The sequence below is a fragment of the Myotis lucifugus genome, unplaced genomic scaffold, assembly GCF_000147115.1.
Source record: "Myotis lucifugus unplaced genomic scaffold, Myoluc2.0 scaffold_112, whole genome shotgun sequence".
Taxonomy (NCBI): Eukaryota; Metazoa; Chordata; class Mammalia; order Chiroptera; family Vespertilionidae; genus Myotis; species Myotis lucifugus.
In genome coordinates, this window is record NW_005871160.1 from 2,021,841 (window position 1) to 2,037,389 (window position 15,549).

Here is a 15,549-nt window from a genome sequence, read left to right on the forward strand (position 1 = left end):
ACAGGGGATTGGTTCCCGGACCACCATCCCCCACAGATAGCAACAAATGGTGTAGATCACTGTATATTGTTGGTCTTCTGCATCCGTGGACTCCCAACCTCAGATGGAAAGTAGTGCAGGAATTTATTGAGAAAAACCTGTATAAGTGGATCTATGCAGTTCAAAACTATGTTGTTCGAGGGCTAGCTGCACTTCTCTTTTTAATTAAAAAAATTTTTTTAAATTTAGATTTCAGAGAGGAAATACCACCACAGCATATCTCTTGCCCCTTCCAATTCATCCTCAACCTAGGAGCCAAAATGATCTTTTAAAAACACAAATATGACCCTCTTTAAAGATCCTGTCACTCTTTAGTGATTTCCCATAGCTCGGGAGTGGTAACACCCAGACGGTATAGTATGATTGGATCTAATGCAATTTTTTTCTTAATATGTTCTTAGTGATTTCAGAAAGAGAAAGGGAGAGGGAAAGAGGGATAGAAATATCAGTGATAAGAGAGAATCATTAAATCGGCTGCTTCCTGCATGCCCCCTACTGGGGATCCAGCCCACAACCTGGGCATGTACCCTTATGGAATCTAACCCATGACCTCTTGGTTCATGGGTCACACTCAGCCACTGAGACATACCAGCTGGGCAGCTGTACTTGCTTTTTAATCATAGCAACTGTCAAAAGTCCAGCTTTTCAAAGATGACATCTTGAAAAGGAATGTAGGGTGATACACAATTGAAAGTCTGAACTACCTCAAGCTAGTCCTGTGGTATCACATGTTGAGTATGGGAAACTAATATAAATTGCTTTGAATCTTTAAGGGCGCTGAACATAGTTATTCTTCTCTGGAAATAGGCTATCATTTAACAAATTGAATGCATTTTCTTTGTACCTTAAATAACCTGTTTATACCCAAGAAAGTAGTTTATTCTCTTGACTGTGATGGTATAGCCTACTACACACCTAGGTTATGTGGTATGTGTGGTCTGTTAACATTTTTACGCAGTGCATGACTACATACATCTTAAGGTTATACAGCAATCTAAACTCAGATTGTGCTGGGGGATTATACATAAGCATCCTTGAAATCTTAATATTGAACGACAAAGGTCTTGTTTTTTAAAACTGCTGTATTCACATGGACCAGGTTTGTGAAATTGTCCTAACTTCATAGACCTATATAATTGAGAAATATAGTGCTCTACCACCACAGCAGGTATATAGTGTTAGCCATTTTAAATCCAAAAATAGCTAGATAACTTCATTTTAAGCTGACATGTATACTTAGATGATCAATTTTTTTGGTATGTGTGGCCGTACAGAAGTAACATTGGAAGAAATTGTTTTGAATGAAGGAAGATAATTTGATAACTTTTATCTGTAGTTACTGAATAAGTATAATATGGTCACTGTGACCATGTTTGAAATTGTTTTCTTTTTTTGATAATCAACCATTTTATAGTGTTGACATTGTGAAGGAAGGATGGTTAGGGTGCTTAGTTTTACCATATTTAGTAGTGAAGAGAGCTGTGTTTTAAAATTCATTGTACTATACGAAGTCTGTCTTCTAAAATAGTTCTTGATAAGTGAAAGCTGTTTTAGCTTTGTCGTTCTTCTGTTTCTTACTGTTGTCATTCAAAAAGTATTTTACTGATAGGTGTAAAGCACAAAAATATGTTACATGGTAGGGAAAATAAAAGAATAATTATTTATTCTGGTTTGGTCATAGTCTTTTTCAGAAGTCTTAATCTATTATAACTTTGAAGAAATTACAAAATGCAAACCTATTTGTGTAGGCATTTTAATGTGGGTGGCTTTTCTTTAATAGAGGCACTCGTGATTTGACTGGATTGCAGTGGCTTAACCTAAAACCTTAGTGGTAAATAGGAAATTTATACAAACCTCAAATATTTTCTTTATTCTTTTTATCAATCTATTGATGTAGGACCAATGCCATTTCCTGATTGTGGGGCCTTTGTTTGGAGTTCCTTTATGCAGTAAGATGTCTAGTTCTATTTTATGTGTTTTTATTGATTTCAGAGAGAGGCAGGGAGAGGGAGAGAGAGATAAAAACATAGATGAGAGAAATAGCAATCAGAACATCAGTTGGCTGTCTGCTGCACATCCCCTACAGGTGATCGAGCTGCAACCTGTACGTATGCCCTGATCAGGAATCAAACTTGTGACCTCTCAGTGCATGGAATGATGTCCAACCATTTGCTGAGCTAAAATAGTCTAGTTCTTAAAGTGAAGTATAAACTTCAAACACTTGCAAAATACACGGGTGTTGCTTTTCTGGAATTCCAGACCCCTTTCACTCTTTTATAGTTACCCTCATCCATTTGATAGTTTTTATGTGTGTGAGACTCATCTTTTTTAAACTTTTCTGAAGCATACAACTTAGGATATGCAACAATGTCTCCCTGTGTTAAGTTTGTTGCTTCATGTCAAATATAATTAGTGAGTTTAATTCGTTCCAAGACCGAGCTCGTTAAGGAGCTCATTAACTCAAATTACTCTATCAACTCAAAGCAAAAAATCGGCTGAGTGACAGCTGGTATCTCAAAAAACTCGTTAGTCGGGACACTCATAAGTCAAGGCCCCACTGTAATCCAACTGGTAGGGATAGAAATGTAGCTATAATACTACAGTATGTTTTATAGAGGGTAAAGTTATCTCAATTTATTAGGTGAAAATTAAGAGCGTAGTACAGAATTCTATATTGAATACTTTCCAAGTGCCAGGCAGTTGGTATAGTAAGTGCTTTATATACATTGTTTTGTTTAACACTAGCCACCATATTCTCATTTTACAATGGAGCATTAGAGAACTTGAACTTATGCAACAAGGATGTCTTAAACCACTGTATGTGTTATTCCTTTCCATCCACATTCATGTCTCCATGCAAATCTCTATGTGTAAGTATTTGTAAATCTTTCCTAGGTAATAGGGAAGACAGTAAACCTAATTACTCAGATTAAACAATGCCAGTCATTTATAATACTAGAAGCCTGATGAAATTGGTGCATGGGGCAGGGTTCCCCTCAGCCCAGCCTGAATCCTCTCCATCCAGGACCCCTCGGGGGATGTCCTACTGCCGGTTTAGAACATCCCTCTCACAATCTGGGACCGCTGGCTCCTAACTGCTCACCTGCCTGATCGCCCCTAACTGCCCCCGCCCCTGCTAGCTTGGTTGCCCCATGCAGCCTGCTGTTTGGTCATTACTGGTACTGTGACAGCATCCCGGACAATTTGCACATTCCTCTATTATTAGTATAGATATACTTTTTAAAACAGATACTGAGAATTTCTTTGCATCATGCTGAGGCAAGTTTTAGATGATTTAAAAACAGTTTTGATTTATCTGAATATTTAGTTATCCAGGGTAACACCTATACTTTGAAAGGTAACCAAATCTTAACAGTATTGGAATAGCACCTCATAACTAGGATTTTCAGAAAAAATTAACTTCAGAGTTTATAGCAGGGCTGTTTCAAGACATACTACTCCTGCCCTGGCCGGTGTGGTTTAGTTGGTTGGGTGAACTGTGCACCAAAAGGTTGCAGGTTTGATTCCCAGTTGGGGCACATGTCCTGGTGGAGGTCTTTGAGGCTGGGTGGGGGGCAGGAGGATGTTTGTAGCTCACAGTAATTCCCTCTCTAAAAATCTTGTTAAAAAAAATACAAATGGCTGTTGGTTTCACTTACATTGAATTTTAGGGATTGTTCTAGAACAATAAATATAAAGTTGCCTCATTCTTTTTAATGGCTGCATTGTTTATTTAACTAATTCTATTGATGGATACACAAATTTGCAGTTTTTGTTATTAATACTTGCTGCTGCCGCCCTGGCTGGTTTGGTTCAGTGGATAAAGCGTCAGCCTGCGGACTGAAGGGTCCAAGATTTGATTCTGGTCAAGGGCACAGGCCCATGTTGTGGGCTGGATCCCCAGTGTGGGGCATGCAGGAGGCAGCCAATCAATGATTCTCTCTCATCATTGATGTTTCTATCTCTCTCTCTCCTCTTCTCCTTTCCTCTCTGAAATCAATAAAAATATATATATATTAAAAAATTGCTGCTGCCCTTAGTACCTCTTACAACCTTATACGTATGCTGTTTTTCACACATGCACAGTTGTATAACTGAAATGAGTTTATTACAAATGAAATTGGTTGAGCCAAAGGGTGTGTTTGAATTTTATTAACTGTTGCCAGATTACCCTCCATAGAGATTTTACCTACTCTGACCAGTAAAAAATGAGCAAATGGGCATCTGTTTTTGTACCCTTGCCAACATTGTGCTGTGGAACTTCTTTTATTTTTGTCATTGTCGAAATGAAAAATGGGATCTCATTGTTTTAATTTGCATTTCTTTTATATGAAATTGGGCATCTTTACATGTGTTTATGAGCCCTTTGTATTTCTTTTTGCAATCTGAGATTTTCTTTCCAGAAGTTTTGCTGCCTGGTTGACAATCATTTGTAAGGTTCTATTTAAAATGCATCCCAGCCCTGGCCGGTTTGGGACTTGGCAGTTTGGGATTTGGCTTAGAGTGGCCTGCAGACCAAAGGGTTGCGGGTTCAATCTCTGGCCCTGGGGTGTGTACCGGAGGCAACCAATCAATATCTCTGTCTCTCTCTCTCCATCCCCCTCCTTACTCCCTTTCACTTTCTCTAGAAATCAAAGGAAAAAATATCCTCAGGTGATTATAATAAATAAATAAATAGGTAGTTAGGTAGGTAGATTACGTCCCAATGACACAGAAGGTAAATTTGAAAAAAATATGTGGTATTATAGGATTGATTAAATTTGATGTCTTCCTATTTTTTGCCTGTGTATGGTTGCTTGGCCTTTTTCTTAATGATTTGTAGGAGCTTTTAACAAATTAGCATTCTGTATATAAGATGCCGTTTTTGTCTAGTTGGTATTTTGCTTTGTTTATAATACAGGGGTGGGCAAAATAGGTTTACAATTGTGAGTACACAAAACAGTGTCTTCTTTTTTTTTTTAAATTCAAATTCCTTATTGTTTAAAGTATTACATACGTCTCCTTTTTCCCCTCATTGACCTCTCCCTGGCCACTCCCACCCGCCAGCACATGCCCTGACCCCGCTACTGTCTGTCCATTGGTAATGCTTATATGCATGCATACACATCTTTGGCTGATCTCTTACCCCCACCCTACCCCCATTCCACGCTCCCCCGCCTTCCCTCTGAGGTTTGACGGTCTGTTAGACGCTTCTATGTCTCTGGATCTATTTTTGTTCATCAGTTTATGTTGTTCATTATATTGCACAAATGAGTGAGATCATGTGATATTTATCTTTCTCTGACTGGCTTATTTTGCTTAGCATAATGCTCTCCAGGTCCATCCATGCTGTTGCAAATGGTAAGAGTTCTTTCTTTTTTACAGCAGTGAAAAGTTTATTCTTGTATTATTCATTACTAGAGGCCCAATGCAGGAAATTCGTGCAAGGGCCTTGGCGCCGGCCCCGGCCCCCGCCCACCACCGCTGTGGCTGGGGGCTTCTGCTGCCTCTGCCGCGGCCCCCGCCCACTGAGGCTTTGTCTGGAAGGAAGGATGTCCGGAAGGACGTCCGGTCTAATTAGCATATTACGCTTTTATTATTATAGATTATTAAAACCTGCTTTTGCCCACCCCTGTATTTCATGCCATACAGAAAACTTGAGTTTTATGCAAGTATTTAATTAACAATTTTTTTTTTTTTAATCCTCACCCAAGGATATTTTTCGCATTGATTTTTAGAAAGACAGAAACACATAGATTGGTTGCTTCCCATATGAGCTCTGACCAGGTCCAGGGATGGAACCCTCAACCCTTCAGTGTGCGGGCCAATGCTCTAACCATTGAGCACGTCGGTCAGGACAGCAACGTATTTTTTTACATGGGGTTGTGCATCATACCCTGCTCGAGATTTTCAATCTCTATATTTTGGTATTTTGTTTTAAACATCTTTGATAAATCAGGCATTTGGGGGGGGGGTAAGTTTTAAGAGGGATTTAAGAAGGCTCCACCCCACTGCACTCCACCCCCCTTCACCAAATAGCATAACACTAAGTTACTTGGGATTGCTTCCCCACATGGGCAGTTTTTTAATCACTCATACTTTAACATTAGTCAATATCATTTTTAAAGTTACGAATAATATATGGTGTATTTTAGAATTTATATGGCATTCATTTAGGAAAACATTTTTCACCTTTCTGCGGATCTTTTTTCCTTTCGTTATGAATTTTTAGGAACCAGACAACTTGAGCTGTTTAAAAAAGCTATATATAAATATATGTAAACACAAAACTATAAACAACACATTTGTAGTGCATAATGTCTTATCATGCTTTATTTATATCACAGTTGGTGATGTTGACTGGGGTCAGGGTTGGCTGTTGGCTTGTAGTTGTACTATGCCATCTGTGTGCCCATTGCAAAAATACATGAATTGATACTACTCAGCACACTGGGTTTCTTTTGGTTTCTTTTTGTTTATTCATTAAACAGTTGTAGTTGGAAATATGAACTCGTTTTGACTTACTCCAAGGATTTTTGTTTGTTTTATGTGTCTGCTTTGCTTAATCTACATCTTGTTAAACTTGATTAATTTAGACTAGTGCTTCTCAAACTTTAGCAAGCATCAGAATTACATTAAAGCTTATAGCACAAATTGCTATGCCCTGCCTTTAAAATTTCTGATTAAATAGGTCTGGGATGAGGTCCAAGTTTTGTATTTCTAGTCATTTCCCAGGATATGCAGATGACTTTTCAGTGAGTCTTTGTCCCAAAAAGAGTGAGAAAAACACTGGATAATAGGGTACCCAGAAAAATGCAGACTTTGGCCATCCTAAGCAATTTTTGTGTACTTCTTTATTATTGAAACTTCAAAATTATATAATTACAGTTTTTTTATTGTAACATCCTATTCTTGTGACTCACCCCTAATAGTAATTATTTCATTACTACTATGAAATGTAGTAAAAGTTGACTTAGGTAAAGGCAAATGACTATGGTTTTTATAGGACCACCAGTACATGGTTCTGCCTTTTTTTCTGTGCTGTGTCAGGTTCCTTTGTTTTTTATTTGTTTTTTTAGCAAAGGGGTTCATGCATCTAGCAGTACAGAGAATTATCAGCTTTTGCTATATATATAAAATACACACACACACACACACACACTAGAGGCGCCCGGTGCACGAAATTTGTGCACCTGGTTGGGGGTGGGGGGGAGTCCCTCAGCCCAGCCTGCACCCTCTCCCAGTCTAGGGGCCCTCAGGGGATGTCTGACTGACAGCTTAGGCCTGCTCCTGGGGCCTAAGCCGTCAGTCGGACATCCTTAGTGCTGCTGTGGAGGCAGGTGAGGCTCCCGCCACCGCTACTACACTCGCAGCCCTGAGCCCGGCTTCTAGCTGAATGGCGCTCCCCCTGTGGGAGCACACTGACCACCAGGGGGGCAGCTCCGTTGTTGAACGTCTTCCCCCTGGTGATCAGTGTGCATCATAGCGACCGGTCATTCTGTGTTTGGTCAATTTGCATATTAGCCTTTTATTATATAAGATGTATATGTATGTATGAACACACACACATATTTATCTGGGACTTTCAGGAAAGTGTTATTGTAGGAGGGTTCTAAGATTGGAATTGGTGCACTGATACCTAGTCTTGGTAAGTTATTGAACTGGATTTGAGACCTTGGAAAAGTTAACTGCTAATAATTCTTTTTTTTTTTTTTTCACTGTAAAGGGAACCAATTTGTATCTTAAAGAGATCTTCCAACTATTACAATGTCATTTTTCCTATAAAAATGGCAGTCTTCTCATATTAACTTGTGGTTAACTTGTGATATAGTACATAAGTAGCATCTCAGTGAATTGGATCTCCCTAGGTGATGATCAATTAAACAATGAGGAATATCCAGGAGTCTGTCTCTGGAACCTAGAAGTAAGAGGGTTCGGGCTTATGCATAGTTGTTAATAAAACAAGAAAAATAATAGTGTCATTAACCTAATTTACAATATTTATAATCTACCATTTGTAACATTTTCCTTCAGAAAAATGTAAAAGAATGAATATTTGGGTCAGCTCTGCTTTTGAATGCCTCTATATTGTGGTTCTCTGAAGCTTGAATGTGAGAAGGTAAAAGATCAAAGTAAAGAGAGTGGTTTTTTAAAAATGAGTTTTAAGAAGGAGTTTTCACGCTAAAGTTTGATACTTTATCAGTTGTGACTCTTTCTCACATTTTTAATATATGAAATTTGTATTCATTTTATAACCTATGAGGGTCTTATAAACTGTTGGTAGTTTGGTGGTTGTCACTGCCTGTGAATTCTTGAACTTGATCTAACTATACGTATTGTCACTTCAGTTAAGTAATGTACATATTTTGAACTACTTGTTGAGTTACTTGCTAATTAAAATGCCTTCAAAAATATCACACTCGGATTCCATATTGAAATAAATAGGCTTGGAAACCAAGCAGCAGGTTGTACTTTTCATCATATTTAATCAAATATTTGTTGTTGGAAGAGTGACCAATTTTTTTTTTCTAGCCATGAAAAGCAACAGTCAAGAGCTTTGTTTAATCTAAGGAAGTTACCTACAAGAAGATGGAGCTATTATGTTTTGCTATTAAGATAATGTGCAAAAAGATTGTTTAACATCTAAGACAGAAGAAATTACTAAATGTTCTCAAATACATCAAAGACAACTAGAGACTGTAATGTAGTTGATCCATGCTACACTATCATTAAGGCATTGAGTCATAATTTAATTGACACTTTTGCTTTCATGGTCTTAATATAAAATAAGCTTACGGATAATGCTGTGTCGATTCCAGAAATGTGTTCAGTTGAAATAAAGAGGATTCATTTCTCTTGTACATTGTCAATTTGTTGAACTTACTGCTCCACCAGATGGCATCAGCTAAGAATATCAAGTTGGTCCATGAAAGATTAGGTTAGACTAATTTGTGAAAAATAGAGCCAAAATAGTGAAGTCATAAATGATGACTTCAGATTTTATACTGCTTTTAAATCCGTAAATAAAATCATAGATTTATATTTAAAGGAACAAACTGTGACATCGGCATTTGCAGGCAGACTTTATATTCAGGCACCAAACTTAAAGATAGTTGTTTTGTATTAGTGACAGTAATAGAATGGAATGGACAGGAGATGGCTCGCCCATACATACAACCATTCTGCAAACCACCCTTCAACTAGTTCCTGGATTCCATACTAGCTGACTTCTTTTGAGTCATCCCCTAAGCCTGGTTTCCCTCTCTTTGGTTCATTAATCTAGCTGGTGTACATAGCTCTTCCATATACTGTATATTTGTCAGCATTTCTTTGTTACTAATGCTCTTTATTCCGTGAGTGTATTTTTGTGCTTCTTTAAAATTGCTTCATTGAATTGAGTCAGGCAGGAGAGAGATGGTAGACTCATGTGCTCTCTTAGCCCTTTTGAACTAGGAGCCTTTTGTAGTGCAAGTGGAGAATTTTAAGGGTTTTAAAGAAATGCACATGTGCATGTAGTAATATACGCTTCGAATTTTGCTTTGGCATTTGTGTGAAACCATGTGACCATTATATTTTGTATTCAGACATGATTTCTCCATGCATTTCAGTATTGCAATCATACTTGACTAGGTTTGATAATGTATAGCTCGTTTGATATACACTGTAAATTTTTTTTCTTAAAGCTTAATTTTGCAAATGATTATGAAACAATAGCACATTTGTTTTGGTCAAAGGTTTTGGGCAAATTTTGACTTACATGATGTTTTTACATTTCATTTTTATGTCACAAAGTTTAGTTTTAAAATTCCCTAAGTGAAACTTGACCAACCACATTCTTTGTGAATACAGATACATGACTGATGGGATGTTACTTCGTGAAGCTATGAATGATCCCCTCCTGGAGCGTTATGGTGTAATAATTCTCGATGAGGCGCATGAAAGGACATTGGCTACAGATATTCTCATGGGTGTTCTGAAGGAAGTTGTAAGACAGAGATCAGATTTAAAGGTAAAGTAATTTTTTTACTCATTTCATTCATAAAGCATATGTGTAGATATTGCTGTTTTTCTGATCTACTTTGCTTTGTCTTCATTTTAGATTTGAACTATACTTCTACTTTTGAGTAATGTATTTTTAAGCCAAACCTTTTCAATTTCTAACCCACCCAGGTTTTTTTTAGTTTTTTTTTTTTTTTTTTTATGATCTAATAGCAGGGTAGTTTTGTAACCCTTCTGCTCACCCTGCCCTTTATTAAATACAGAAATCTCTAAGGATCAAATCTTTATCCATATCCCAACACAGTGCTGGTGAGTGGGAATAGCTACAAACCAGAACAACCCACTTCTTAGAAATTCATTTGCTTATCCTAGTGTGTTTGTTCTTTCTGTCTGTTATACCAGTTGTGCTCTGGCCAGTTTTACTATGTTGATAAGGGCTTAAAACTGACTAAATGTTCTGACTTTTTTTTTTATGTCTGAGTATGTTTTTCTTATAAAAACTAAATTATGCTTCTAAAGAATGTATTTGAAAAACTATATGAATACTACCATTATTGATTAAGCTTTATGAGTTATTGAAGTTTTGGGGAGAAAGTCAAACATCAAGTAGAAATTAATTCTGTAGTGTAGAATGTTTTGGGGGGCTTCTATTTAAGTACATTTTTAATGAGTTATATAATGTATGACTTACATAGAAGGATGGTAATTACAGTCATGCAGATCTGCACCTGAACAAACTTTTGTAGTTGTGGCTTTTAAAGAAGGAAACATGTTTATTTTAGGAATCTATCAAGGAAGTCATGCTTATTGAAAGTGATTTGGAAGAAAAGATAAAGTTTATACCTGCCACTGATTCTTTTTGTTTTTTCCCATATGCAAGGTTCTTGTGTTCTGTTTTAGTAAATGGAGCAGTAATCATACCACATATTAATTATGCCTTTTAAAAATCCCTTTTACATATTATGTGATTTTATAAATTTTTATTTTTAAGGTATTGCTTCATGAAGATAATATTGTAGTCTATTTATTGGATGTCAGATTTATGTCTCATTTTATTAAATGTAAATAGCTTACTATAGCTCAATTTTACTGTATTTGATTTTTGTAATCACAGTTTGTTGGTATGAAGACTTGTAGATTTTTTATAACTGATACAGATTATGTAGAACAGGAAACATTACTTGTTTTTTCTTTAAGACCACATTAGAATCCTTGATAACTTCAGATAATTTACTGTTTTGTTTTTGTGTTTTCTTTTTTGTCAGGTTATAGTTATGAGTGCTACTCTAGATGCAGGAAAATTCCAGATTTATTTTGATAACTGTCCTCTCTTAACTATTCCTGGACGTACGCATCCTGTTGAGATCTTTTATACTCCTGAACCAGAGAGAGATTACCTTGAAGCAGCAATTCGAACAGTGATCCAAATTCATATGTGTGAAGAGGAGGAGGGAGATCTTCTACTTTTCTTAACTGGTCAAGAGGTATCGTCATTATTTGCTTCATTATTTAGCCATTGGCGTATTACTTCTATATGCAACAACTTTTAACTTAAGAAATTGGCATATATTAACCATTTTTAAATCCCAACATTAAAATTATTTCTTCAACATGATTGTATTTATATACCTTTTTATCCATGCACTCTTAAGAATACTTTTTTTATGCCATTAATATTGTGTTCTAGTTATCCTAAGAATGTTAAGTGCTTTCAGAATGTCAAGATTTAACAATTTAGTCTTGGTTTTGGAGAGATTTAGATGGTCAGTAGTGTGTGGTAATTTGCACTTTTACTGAAGTATGAATTTTAATCACAGCTGATATGAAATCAGGTTATGATAGTTATTTAAGCTTGTGAGCAAGCTCGGGTAACTTAGGTGCCCATCCACAGCCCAAGAATGTTTTTGTCTTCTTCCACATGCTCGCTGAGGATTAAAAGGAATCACTGAAATTTCTTATTTGGAATTTACCTCATTTTAAGATATGAATTGTAGCCCTGGTGGGTATGGATCAATTGGTTAGGTCGTGTCCAGTGCACAAGGTTGCCGGTTCGATTCCTGTTCATGGGAAATTTTTTAAAAATCTTAAATAGTATCTGTATAAAATGGTTTTTATAAAGCCTTTTAAGAAAGGTTTTTCTTAGAGCTTGTCATTTGCTCTAATGGGCTTTGTGAATTTCTAGAATGTGCTCCTCAAACTAATAAACATGCAGCTCACTTAGGAAACTTGCAGATTCTGATTCAAAGGTCAGGTGGGGCCTGAGATTCTGTATTTCTAAAAAGCTTCCAGGTAATGCTTCAGTTCTCAAGGGATAAGTAGCAAGGTTCAAGAGTGAGCAGTGCTATCCCATTCGAACTTCTTCAGTACTGGGGATATTCTTATCTCTGCTGTTAATATGGTAGCCACCAAGGACATGGCTTTTGAGTATTTGAAATGTAGCTAGTGAGGAGGGACTGAATTGCAGTACGTATTTTAGAATTTTAGTTAATTTTTAAATTTAAATATCTACATGTGCTGCCCCCCCCCTCCTGTTTGTTTTTGTATGGCTACTAGTTAAGATTTGCTTTTACATTTTTGAAGAGTTGTAAATTAAACCAAGGAATATGCCACATGGATGGTATATGGATACAAAGCCTAAACTATTTTGGCCCTTTATAGTGAAAGTTCTAACCCCTGTTCCAGAACATTTTTGCTCAAGTGTGGTCAGTGAGTTAGTTGCCTGCCTAGGGGAGTAGAGTTTGCTAAAGCAAAGGAGGTTCTTGACCCTGTTCCAGACTTGCTAAAACAGGTGAAGTTTGAGAGTGAAATATAGGAATCACATCTTCCACAAGCTTCTCCGGCCATTTTTATATTTCTTTAGGTTTAAAGTTCTCTTTTCCAGAGAAATGCTTTAGTGGCTTTGGTACTTTACTGCCACCACCTAAACAATGTTGAGGGAAATTGCCCTAGTTATCTCAGAGGTCTGCTGTGTTATCTCCTGTCTCCACTAGAATGTGAAGTATTAATTTGTGTTTGTTTCGACAAGAATCCTTGGTATATATTTTGAGTAATTTTTTTGTCCATTTCTTCCGTATTGTCTGTATGATTTATAATTTGTGCCCTATTGGCTATAGTTTCTTTTCTGTAGAGTAAATTTTTTCAACCTCAACACTTTATGTTGAAGACCAATTAATTCTTTGTTGTGGGGTGCCGTGTGCGTTGTAGGGTGTTTAGTAGAATATCTGGCCTCTACCTCTAGATGCAGTAACACTCCCTCCCCTGGTTGTCATAACCAAAAATGTCTACAGACTTTGTCAAATGTCCTTGGAGGGATTAAAGAATGAATCATACTTGTTGTTTTTTGGGGGGTGGGGAATAAGATGTGTTGCAAATTCAGTTTTTTACAGATAAACCTCTGTTAACATTAGTCTTCCTTTCTATGCATTTTGAATGAAAGAAATTTTGTATATTGTGTAAGCAAGAGTACCAAATGTTTTTTTGATGGCATATAAACCATATGTTGTTGAAGTATTCATTTTGTCCTTTTGTGTCTGGTCTTTATAGTTTCTCACTTCTTCCAAAATGCATAGCATATTTCTTAAATGACTACTGAAAATAATTATTATGTTCAGGTAAACAAGCATATTAGAAATCTATCAGAAATATCAGATGTCCTCATGGTGAGGACCTGAAAGACTTTTATATGAGTTGACTAGAGGCCCAGTGCATGAAATTTGTGCATGGGGGTGGGGTTCCTCAGCTCAGCCTGCACCCTCTCGCAATCCGGGATCCCTCTAGCAATCCGGAACCGCTGGCTCCTAACCGCTCAACCTACCTGATTGCCCCTAACCACTCGCCTGCCTGCCTCATCGCCCCTAACCACTCTGCCTGCCTGCCTCACCACCCCTAACCACGTCTGCTTCAGCGCCTGCCCGCCATGGCAGCTGCCTCTGTCTTGCCCCTGCTGCCGCGCCTTCATCCGGAAGGTCATTCGGCTGTCCAGTCTAATTAGCATATTACACTTTTATTATTATAGATATTTTGTGCAGTTAATATTTTGGCAACTTTCCTATAGCTCGGGAAGGGAAAGGAACAAGCTCCATGGTTTTCAATGTGTTCTAGAGGGGGAGTATAATATGTCTTCCAATAGAGTGTCATGGTAATGCCAAACTAGGTTTATATGTGCCCTTTAGGTGACTAGTCTTGAAGACCTTTGGGGAGAAAGTAGCAAAGTAAATGTATTTTGTTTCATTGATTGTGTATAGTAGCACTGATTTAAAGATATGTAAAACTAGAGGCTCGGTGCAGAAAATCGTGCACGGTAGGGTCCCTAGGCCTGGCCAGCGATCAGGGCTGATCAGGTTCCCCTCCTCCTCCTTCCCTGGTTCCCTCAGTGCCCCTGCCACCTCAGCTGGTCACCCGCCACGATCTATACCGCCGCCTGGTGATCATCGCAGGTCATAGCGAGCAATCGAACTCCTGGTTGAACTGAGGGGACAATTTGCATATTAGCCTTTTTTTATATAAAATAGGATATTCCTTCTGTTCTTGACCCTTTGTTATTTTTTCTTAGTTAAATGGTAGATTCTGGGAATTCCTTATTCATAAATTTGAATCGCATCCATAAAGTGTATCTTGTGAAATTTTAAAATGATTTTTAAGATCATATTAAATTACCATTTTAACTACTTAAACAATAGTGCCTCTATAATCAGCTGACTTAATTTGGAAGAGACCAAAATTGGTGAGAGGTTGGGAAAGATTTGAATTGTAGAATGTTTTTTATGTTCTACTAATGCTTAAAATCGGAACTTAGGAAGTCTTTGGGGAGCTACACTACTGAATTAGATAAGGATGTAATTGAAATACCAGTTGTTTGTAAATGCATACTTGAGGATGTTAAAACCCTCCATTCTTTAAGCAACATTCTTTTTAATTTTGCTTAGTAAAATGTCTTACACATCTAGTGAGTTCAGATTCTTTATATTAGTGGTGTCCAAATTAATTTATATATGATCCTTTTAGAACTGAAAGTCTTTTCTCAAATCAGATATTCATGTCTGAAATTTCAGTATTGCTCATGACTGAGCAGATGGTTGCTTTATGTTGATGACTTGAGTTTTGTGGTCTTCTGAACAGTGTGTCAACTTTATCAAAGTTGTATAAACTTCAGAAGAAAACTTTATTGCAGATAAATTTAGTCTTTAGAATCTTGTTTATTAAAAAATCAGTGGTGTATAGAGATGTCTTTATATTCCATGAAATAGTGATTTCATTTTAGCTCCACATATGCTTAGTAGATTAAATAGTCTATTCCCCTCAAGTAAAGTTGGAATTATCTTCTTGTTAAAATTCTAGAATCTGCAAATGTACAATTTGGCGCACTTAGCTTTCTAATATTGTATATGAAATCTGGTGTTTGGTGACTTCTAACAAATTTTCTGTCCAAATATATGATTAAATTAATAAAGTTGTGACTATTCAGGATATTTGCAGCCATTTTCTCTTTTTTTTTTTATTGTAGAAAATCTAGTTTTGCATTTATATTCAAAC

The 15,549-nt window shown here is 36.9% G+C and overlaps 1 protein-coding gene across 1 annotated transcript in view; it reads left to right on the forward strand.

Moving 5' to 3' along the window:
• The window catches only part of DHX15 (DEAH-box helicase 15), a 55,256-nt gene that overhangs the window by 20,554 nt on the left and 19,153 nt on the right, over positions 1-15,549 (forward strand). The window contains exons 4-5 of the mRNA XM_006093272.3: positions 9,868-10,027; positions 11,283-11,501. Of these exons, the coding sequence (XP_006093334.1) occupies positions 9,868-10,027; positions 11,283-11,501 (379 nt within the window). The remainder of the gene's footprint in view (positions 1-9,867; positions 10,028-11,282; positions 11,502-15,549) is intronic.